Source organism: Chrysochloris asiatica, unplaced genomic scaffold, assembly GCF_000296735.1.
Source record: "Chrysochloris asiatica unplaced genomic scaffold, ChrAsi1.0 scaffold00038, whole genome shotgun sequence".
Taxonomy (NCBI): Eukaryota; Metazoa; Chordata; class Mammalia; order Afrosoricida; family Chrysochloridae; genus Chrysochloris; species Chrysochloris asiatica.
In genome coordinates this window covers 19,345,187-19,355,524 of record NW_006408556.1, presented here as the reverse complement: position 1 = coordinate 19,355,524, position 10,338 = coordinate 19,345,187, and the positions used below count along the sequence as shown (strand labels likewise).

The window sequence follows — 10,338 nt, the reverse complement described above, 5'->3', positions numbered from 1 at the left end:
TAATGCTTGATAAAAATGGAGGATCATTGAAAAGAAGAAGATGCCAATGAGATGGATTGACACAGTGGCAGCAACAATGGACTCAAACTTGACAACAACTGTGAGAATAGGGGAGAACTGCACACTGTTTCATTCAAGAATTGACTCAACAGTACCTAACAACAACTATCAACTGGTATCATGCTGGGCCTTTGCAAGAAATGTGGCTTCTATATTCCTGCCCTCAATAACTCACAACTGAAAGTCTTGAAGTGTGAGTAATCCTCTAACCAGGACTGATCACAATTTTTTTTTTTTTTGAATGCCAGATATGAAATATTTTTTACTTTGCAGACCATATAAGTGTTTGTTGCAATGACTGAATTCTGGTGGTATAGTGCAAAAGCAACCGTAGATAATATATACATGAATGAATATGGCTGCCTTCTGATAGAACTTTCTTCACAAAAGCAGATATATTTGGTCCATGAGCAATAGTTGTAGTTTGTCAACCCCTGCTAAACCTCAGAAGTTGAGTTATTTCCTCAGTGAGAAGGAAAAGATCCAGAAAACAGAATTCCTACCCATAAAACGTAGCTGAACTTGGGAAGAGAACTATGTTACCAGGAACATATCTTAGGTTAAACTATGATTGTCATTTACTGAAAATGAAAGTACTATAAAGCTCTTATCTGGAAAAATAATATTGCATTTCATTTATAATCTTGTTGGATATGTCCTTTGAGAACAGTTCTCCAGTTATTGCAGGCATTTTAGATATATGGAATAACAACTGCTGGAAATATAGATAAGAGATGAGCAAATATGGGTTGAAGAATTTGTACTCAATCCAGCTGTGAACAAGTCTGCAAATAACCTCAGCAAATGTGCTGGCTCACTCAAAACAAGGGATCCTCACTGCTAGACCTGTACCTAGCTATCTTAAAAATACTACATACAGTGTTTTTCAAGGACCTCTGGTAGCATAGTGGTTATGAGTTGGCCTGTTAACCTCAAGATCAGTAGTTCCAAACTACCAACTGTTCCGTGGGAGAAAGATGAGACTTTCTGCTCCCATAAAGATTTACAGCCTCAGAAACCCTGTACGGGGTCGCTATGATTCTAAACCAACTCTGTGGCACATAACCACCACCAATAGTTGTTGAATGGTAAGGCATGTGGGAGTTAGTGGGAGAGGCCCAATCCTGGTGATCTACTAGGCTTTTATAAACCACATAATTTTTCTCCTTTCCCACTACTCCACATTCCTAGAATTAGCAGAATATAATGGGCAGGTGAGATACAGATTAAGAAAACCCTACAAGTGATTTCAGTATGATTGTGGTGGTGGTGTAGTTATGTGCCATGGAGTTGGTTCCGACTCATAGCAATCTTCTATAGGGTTTCCGAGGCTGTAAATCTTTACAGGAGGACAAAGCCTCATCTTTCTCATGTGGAACAGCTGGTAGTTTCGAACTGCTGATCTTGCAGTTTACAGCCTGGTTTGTAACCACTATGCTATTCCTATCTTGGAGTCCTGGTGTGGCACTGTGGGTTAATGTGCTGGACTGCAAAGTCAGTTTGAACAGCAAAGTTGGAAGTTCAAGCTCACCAGTTGCTCCTTGGAAAACCTAACAGGGTCACTATAGACTTGATGTTAGATGTTAGAACAGACTTGATGTCACTTAACAACAACAATCCCTATCTTGATAGACAGCAATGGATCCACCCTACTACAAAATAAGTTAGATCCAGCACAAAACTTTCAAGGATTCATATTCATTTTAAAGTGGCCAGTTCTTTCGTGTGAAACTAATATAGGCTCATTGTAATACATGAATCCATATATAAAATTTGAAATGTATGAGACAATTCAATCCATGGTACTTTCATTGTTCAAATATATGAAATTTGAACAATGAATAAGGAAGTCAGTAGAAGAATTGACACATTTGAATTATGGTGTTGGCAAAGACTATTGAAAGTACTATGGCTTGCCAGAAGAACAAACTAATCTATGTTGGATGAAGTACAGCCAGAATGCTCTTTAGAAACAGAATGCTTCCATAGAAACAACTTTGGACATGTTGTTAGAAGGGACCAGTCCCTGGAGAAGGACATCATGCTTAGAAAAGTGGAGGGTCAGAGAAACAGTGGAAGACCCCTAATAAGATAGAATGATATGGTGGCAGCTATAATGGATTCAGACATAACAGCAATTGTGAGGATGGCGCTGTGAGTCAGAACCAACAGACAGCGCCTAACAACAAAAACATGAGACAATTATTTGCTTCCCTAAAGACATGTGTGATAATTGTTGTGGCATTTCTAACACATTACAACTTCACTAATCTATTACTACAAAAATAAATGTTTTTATATTTCCCAAATGAATTCCTAAGTAAATACCATGTGTCTTCTGAAACATAGCATTGACTTCTCTTTCTCAGCACATTAGGAAACTGTTTAATAAATGGTGTTTCAGTGTGTTCAAAATCACCCTACTTAGGTGTTTAATTAAGGTACCATTCAAGACAGCAAAGAAGTCTAATAAAACTAAAGAGCATTAAAGTTGTTAGAATGGCACAACTGAGTAATAATATTTTAGAAAAAAAATGTGTTGTCCTTTGTACTCTTATGGTACCTAATGCGGGAAGCAGAAGCGAGAATGAACAGGACTGCGTTTGAAATTTCAGATGACAGTATTCGTTGTTATTTTGTTGATGAACACCTATCTTTGATTTGAAAAAAAAAAAACATCAACAACCTTCTGGAAGATTGCCCTGTTGTTAGTTGACCCACTGGTCAACTCCTACTCATGGTGACCCTGTGTGTGTCAGAATAGAACTGTGCTCTATAGCTTTTCAAAGCCATGACTGTTCAGAAGCAGATCTCCAGGGCTACGTCCCACGGTGCCTCTAGAAGGGTTCAAACTCCCAACCCTTTGGTAACTAGTCAAGTCTTAGCTCTTTGTAGCAAGTAGAGTCTTCATTTAGTAAACCAAATCTCACTTAGCCTTCTAAAGCTACATGAATGACCTTGATATCCTCAGAAACCTAACTCACTTTATTCACAAAGACAGGAAAAATAGATGCATTTTAGATTGAGCTTCTGCAATGACACTGAAATAAAGCAAATCTTCAGGTAAACTTGCAGTTTAGCACAAACTTAGTTAGCCAAAATGCACCATTCCCTGAGCTGTTTATCTGGGATCAATTATGATCAATCACAACAGCACAGTACAAGGGAAAAGTCAATACATCATTAAAACACATACAACAGTTGCTGTTGGCCCCAACTCATGCAACCCTGTGTGTGTCAGAGTAGAACTGTGCTGCACATGATTTTCAATAGCTGACCTTTTTAGGAAGTACTTCACCGGGTTTTCTTCTGACAGACCTCTGGGTGAATTCAAATCTTCAACCTTTTACTTAGAAGCTGGGCACGTTACCCTCTCACATCTTTCAGAAACTCAGCAATCTCACTATGTTCTGTGTTCCCACTAGAGAAACTAAAACCTCAGCCCACACACAGTGGGTCATCCCAGAGTTGGTCTTAGCAAGAGTTAAAGGTAATAACAAATTCCACCCAATGTTGGAATCATACAGACCTGGAATGATTTCATCCCACCAGATGTTCACATAATCATCTCTGTCAGTCCTTGACTGTTCATGGTAAAATCCCAAAGCATGCAGTATCTCATGTTCAATGATAGCCTTGTAGTCACAGTTCTGGCCAATGGAAAGGTTCTGTCCCACATGGTGGTCCCCAACCTCAGACCAGCACCTTTACAGAAGTACAGAGAGAAATTTTCAATTATATCTAGAAATGGCTGTAATTTATAATATTGCAGACCATAAATTAGAAGGGAGTTAGGTTTGATTTAAAAAAAAAAAAAAAGAAAGAAAGAAATTATCATAGTATTCTCATATGTTGATGGTTCAGCACTAGGGAAATGGTTAAATAGGAAGATGACTTAGAGGGAATTTTATGCAGGCTATAAAAATTGTAAAATGGTATATATTCAAAGGCAAAGTAATTCTAATAATGCATAAAGGTAGAATGAGATCAAAACTGTCATTCTTCCTTACCTCCACATGTTCTCCAGGACACTCCAAAGAATTAACAAGCATAAGGCTGCCTCACTTATTTTTGAAAACCTTCAGGCAAGGGGAACTCATAACTTCTCTCAGAAACCAGGGACTCAGGAACTACCAAGGAACCCTAAATCCTTCACACCGAATCCTCTTGCCCTCTTTTCCATAATGTTTTTGTCTTTCCTCATAAATTCTACTTTCCAGCTTCTTAGCAATACCACCCCCCCCCCAAAAAAAAAAAAACAAACAAAATGCCCAGACCCACCCATTGAGTTAATTCCAACTCATAGCTACCCTGCACAGGGTTTCCAAGACTGTAATTCTTTATGGTATCAGACAACCTTATCTTTCTCCTGCCAAATAGCTGGTAGGTGTGGATCTTTGACTTAATGATTAACAGCCCAACTATAACCCAGTATGCACCCAGGACCTCTTTAGCAAGCCCAAGGGGACCCACAAATCATGCATTTACTGCCTTTAAGTTGTGAAAAGAGGATCTATATTCTAACCAATGCTGAGCACAGTAAGAGATTTCCTGACAGCTTTGTTTTGTTTTACAGCAGTTCAAACCCACCAGCTGCTCCTCAGAAACCCTATGCAGGATAGCTATGAGCCCCAAACCAACTCAACAGCACTTAACAACAACAACAATTCTTTATATTTTGCACATACCAGACGCTGTCTTGTGATTGGCTTTTTAAAAAATACGCTTTACCTTTTAGAGCAGTTTTAGGCTCACAGAAAAATTGCACAGAAGACAAAGGGTTCCTATATACCCCTTCCTCTCCCTACACATAGTCACCTCTTAACAACTTGCAGCTCTGTGAAATATTTGCTACAATTGATGATCCAATAATGACACATTATCATTGACTAACGCCCACAGTCTACATTAGGGTCCACTCTTGTGTTTAACAAATGCGTAGTGTTATGTGTCCACTAACATAACACATATCCTGAAGGATAGCTTTACTGCTCTTAAAATGCCCTGCACTTTGCCCTTCCATCCCTCCCCCCTGAGCTGAGAGTTTGAAATACGACAGGAGGAACGGCAGTCTCCTTGACAACAGAGGTACAGGTCTCTCTGAGTTGGAATCGAACTGATCACTGTGGGTTTGTTTTCAGTTTTGACAACAGACACATTGTCATACCTACTAATGTACTGCTTTCCCTAAGAGCCCTAACATCTTATTTCTTCAAATGCTAACTGAATTAATTTTAAAGATCAAAAAATAAAACTTGTTTTTCTATTTTTTAACATGTTTTCTAAGTTCTAGTGTATGGACTATAAAATCCACCCATATTAAATGGACAGTTCAATAATTTTTGGTAACTTTATGGAGTTGTATAAACCTCACCAAGATCAATCTGCCTCTCAGACAGTAACAATTCATCCATAACTAATTCTGAGTTTGTCCTGAAGAGTATCCACAACACACAAGAAGCGTTTGTTCTTGAGCTTTTCTTCTTATACCTTGCCCTTAATAGAAAGGTATAAGTTGTACAAATACCATAAACCCTACCATTCTGGAAAACTTTGTTGTTGTTGTTATGTGCCGTAGAGTTGGTTCCGACTCACAGAGACCCTATACAGGGTTTCTGAGGCTGTAAATCTTCACGGGAGCAGAAAGCCTCATCTTTCTCCCATGGAGTAGCTGGTAGTTTCAAACTGCTGACTGTGAAATTAGCAGCCCTATTCGTGACCACTATGCTACTAGACTTCCTTTGGCCTCCATCTTTTTGGAAGAACCCAGAGGTCTCTGCTCCAGGGAGCCTGAGTGCCCTTTTCACAGGGTTTTGGGGGCACTGTGGGTTGGTTCTTTCTTCTAGACCTGCTTCCTCACCTCTTTGCTCCCCTAACTGAAGTGTTACTGAGGCACCTCCTGGACACTGGAACTAGGAGCCCCTTAGGTTCCCCTTATACAGAAAATGCCCCTCAATACAGGCCCTGCCTCTATATCAGGTACCTACAGACTGGGTGATAAATTGAACAGAAGCCAAGAGAATTTCAGTGGGAAATAGATTTTGGAATGTGATCATACTGACTTTGCTTTGTTCTTAAGAGAAAGATGTTTCTCCATGAAAATAAAAAGTGATGCATAAAAAGGTAAGGAATGGAAATAAAAAGGTTAAGAAATGGATTTTTTTCTGAAATTGTAATTGAATAATTAAAGATTTTTGGTTCTTTATAGAAGCCCAGCTAGCGCTGGTGTGAGTTTGTAGGATAAATACAGAACTGCTCACTGGAAGGTTGGTAGTTGAAACCCACCAGCTGCTCTTTAAAAACCCTAGACAGGGATGCTATGAGTCAGAACAACTAGCAGGCAATTAATAAAAACAACAGTATAGAAGCCCAGAGGTTGCCAAGGGACAGATGACGTGGTTAGTCAAAGGCAGAAAACCTTCAAATTCTATGGTCTTGGCAAGACCTCAAATGTATGTTAAATGCTTTCCCTTCACATAAAACGAAACTATTCAAATTATTTTGGTTATTATTTCCATTTCTATGACTGATAGAAACCTCTAACAATATACACGAAATCACATGATCCCATTTACATGGATGTATTTCGAATAGACAAAGGCGTAGAGACCAAAGTTTATTAATTGTAACAATGGCCAATGAGATGGGTTGGCTAAGTGACAGGATCGATGGACTCAAGTGTGATAACAGTAGTGAGGTTGACCCGGGATCGGGCAGTGTTTTGTTCTGCTGTGCATAGGTCGCTATGGGTTGATGCCGACTTGATGGCACCTAACAACAACAAACCATGGATAGGGAAGTGAGGTAAAAAGAGTCATTTGTTCAGTCAATTTTTTGTTAAGGGTAATGGGGAAAAAATGAAAACAAATAGTGGTGGTGTCTAAATAACATGGTAAATATAATTAATGTCACTGAAATGCTGTGTTGCAGTTAGCTATTTAATATGTCTTCTTTAGCCACAGTCTTTTTCACTCCTCACTAAGGTCTTTTATCCTGATAGAATGTAGGAGAAGACGCTGATGGGATGATATGATTCAGTTGTGAGTGATTGTTAACAAAGCTAATTGTGATTATAAAACTTAGAACTCTAACATGATTAATTTTGCCATCCTGATGGGTATAAAAGGAGCCATCTTAGCATTAGATGGTGGGGGGAGGGGGCTGGACTTCATTACTATCAAGAAAGATGAGCCAAGAGTGAGCACGCCCTTTTGACCCTGAGCCCCCTGCATATTGAACTCATTGACCCAGGGACGAAAGCTGTGATATTGGAGAACCAGTTGAGGAGCAGTAACAGAGGGTCAGCAGCAACAGAACCAAGAGTTAGAACATGACACAGAGTAATGGGCTTCCTCTCCCATTGTTGTTGTTGTTGTCAAGTGTCATTGAGTCACTTCTAACCCATAGTGACCCTGTGTAGGGCTTCTGAGAAGTGGTTAGTGAGTTTAAACCATCGACCTAGCAGTTCAAACCAACTTTAGGGTCCAGTGCTTATCCTACAGTGCCACATCAGGACTCTCTCCTCTCCCATGGAGTGAATAAACAGAGCCTTTGGACAGGAGGCTCATTTGTGGAGAGGGGTACCTCCAGGCACTGTCGGGGCTAGGTTTACAGGACTCACTGAACTGTAGCTGCATCTTCAGACTAGGGCTTATAGCTGAATGGAGTGTCTTTTGGGCATTTATCTGCAGCTCTAAAAGAGCCTTGTAACACGGACTGAGTAGGGCAGAGGCCAAGGACCAGAGACAGGTGTATCTGCCCCCATAGCTGAGAAGAGGCTGCCTTGACTGAAATAACTGTGTCTTGAGCATTTCTGATTCTGAATTATTTCCTGTTGATTTATCTAATAAACCCCATAACCATGAACATTGTGAGTTCTGTATAGTCATTACAATGAATTACTGAGCCAAGATGAGAAGTAGAGAGTTACAGGAGGGAGGTTGGTGTCAGAATTAGTACAGAAGAGTGGAGGGTGGAGGCCCATCTGGCCCCTGCTTCAAGGGAATTAGACTTGGGCTAATGCTGATGGTGATTCTCCTCCTTCCCCCTTATGGAATCAGAGGAGGTCAGACACAGCCCCAGGTCATCCTTTTTACAATTGTACATTTAAAAATGTTAAAATGATGAACATTTTGTTATATACATAGCACATTTTTTTTTAAATACTATAATTTAAAGTACAGCCTTAATCTAAGAAAAGAATTAAGACAAACCTCTCCAGGGCCCAGAAGTATCCAAACCACTGTTCTTATAACAGCATGTTAAAAATGTTACATAATTTAAAGATTCACAATGAGAGATTTAATTTTACTTTGTGCTTCTTTCCAAATTCTTCTTTAACCTTTAAAAGAGATGTGTCATTTTCTATAAACCAACGGGTAATATATGTGATTTTCACACTAAAATTTCATACTAACCCCTCAAACTTCTGGAATATGATATATGAGCTCTCGCCTTCATAGGGCTTAAAATCCACACAAGACCTGAGTCGGAACATTTCAAAGGCATAGAGGATGGCTCCTTTGGCATTCAGTTCTGCAGAAATTAATAAAAATGTTGATTATTGAATAAGACTATGCATTTTTTAGATCTTGGACAGTATATATAACTTATAATTTAGCAAAAACCATGTCACTACATGAAATCCATAGGGGCTCATAATAGTTTTTTTGGGACATAAATATGTTCCTTGAAATTTAAAATGGCTACATTGGTTGTAGGTAAAAAAAAAAAAAAGTTAACTGCAAGCTTTGAATGCATAATGTGAACACAACTACAAAATAGAAATATATTTGCATGTGTAGATGGCTGAATAAAACAATAAAGTAACTTCCCTGTTTTCTTCCTTTTCCTGATTCAAGCAGAGAGTGTAAGTGCATTGCCTCAGAGGAGACGCAGGGCAGAGCAGAAAGCAGAAATGGCTTGCAAGTCATCTGGGTTTTGTATGCACGGACCAAGCATCTTATACAGCAAAGCAATGAGAATGGAGTTTCTCACACCAGCACAAAAAGATGTCTTTTCCATAAAAAGAGCAGAACACAGAGCAGTTTGTGGGCTCTGAAAGAAATTCAGAGTATTTTGAAAGAAATTCGTACAGTATTTTGCCCTGCTTCCCTGCAAGACCCCTGAGGAGATGACAAGTCTAGACAGCCAGCACTGCAGGCAGCTAGGGAAAAGAACTTTGTAACACAAGGTTGCCAACAGCCAGCCAATGACTAATGGATCTGAAGAGGCGAAGGAACAACAGATGCCCAGCAGTAACATCTTTGGACCAACAACCAGAGATCAAATGCCTTTCATCCAGTATGCACACACTCTGGCTTTGTGTACGGATGGGGCAGGAGGAAAGATACAGGTAAATATTGTTCAGATAGTGTATCATTTGCTGTGTATATTTTCACCAAAAAAAAAATTAATTACACACACACACAAAAAAAAGCCAGGATTTCTATCTAAAGATTTTTGCATGTCTTTTGCTGTAAAGTAAATTTCTAAAAGTGAACTATATTCAAATACTGAACCTAGTTAGTTTATTTGCTTTTCACAGTGGTAGGGACCCATACCCTAACTCTTTTTTGTTGTTGTTGTTTCTAATTTGTTGTTGTTGTATCTAATTTCTAATTTGATATAGCTAGACATGGTTTTTCATTGCTACTGCTATATCTTTACTGTGGAATCCCAGAGTGGAAGTGGTGGTGTTATTAAGTCAGTTCTGACTCATAGTGATCCTGTATAGGGTTTCCAAGGAGTGGTCGGTAGGTTTGCACCACTGGTCTTGCAGTTCAAACTGCCCTTGCAGTCCAGTGCTTTATCTTCAGTGTCACACCGGGACTCCTTGATTCGTATAATAGGTTAAAGTGCTTGATTGGTAACTGAAAGGTTGGAGCTTCAAATCTACCCAGAGGTACCTCAGAAGAAATAACTGGTGATCTACTTTTACAAACTCAGCATAGTTGGGAGCACAGTTCTACTTTGACACACGTGGTATCACCATGAGTCAGAATGGACTTGACAACAACAGGTTTCTCTTTGCTGCCATGATCTTATTTCAGATCACCTGGTTCCAGTCTTGTCCTCTGCCAATCTATCACCCATCACACAGCTAGAGAGAACTTGCTACTGCAAGGTAGTCTGCAGACCAGTAGAATTGGATTCACCTGGGAGATGTTGGAACTGCAAAATCACACTCTGACTTTAGCAAGATTTTTAAATGGATCCTAAGCGCATTAAAGTTTCATAAGCATTGAGTACACCTCAAAAACTCAAGGTAGGACAGAT

The 10,338-nt window shown here is 39.4% G+C and overlaps 1 protein-coding gene across 1 annotated transcript in view; it reads right to left on the bottom strand.

The window, feature by feature from the left end:
- The window catches only part of MEP1A (meprin A, alpha (PABA peptide hydrolase)), a 41,801-nt gene that overhangs the window by 17,708 nt on the left and 13,755 nt on the right, over positions 1-10,338 (bottom strand). The window contains 2 exon segments of the mRNA XM_006860530.1: positions 3,590-3,765; positions 8,478-8,595. Coding sequence (XP_006860592.1) covers positions 3,590-3,765; positions 8,478-8,595 — 294 coding nt within the window.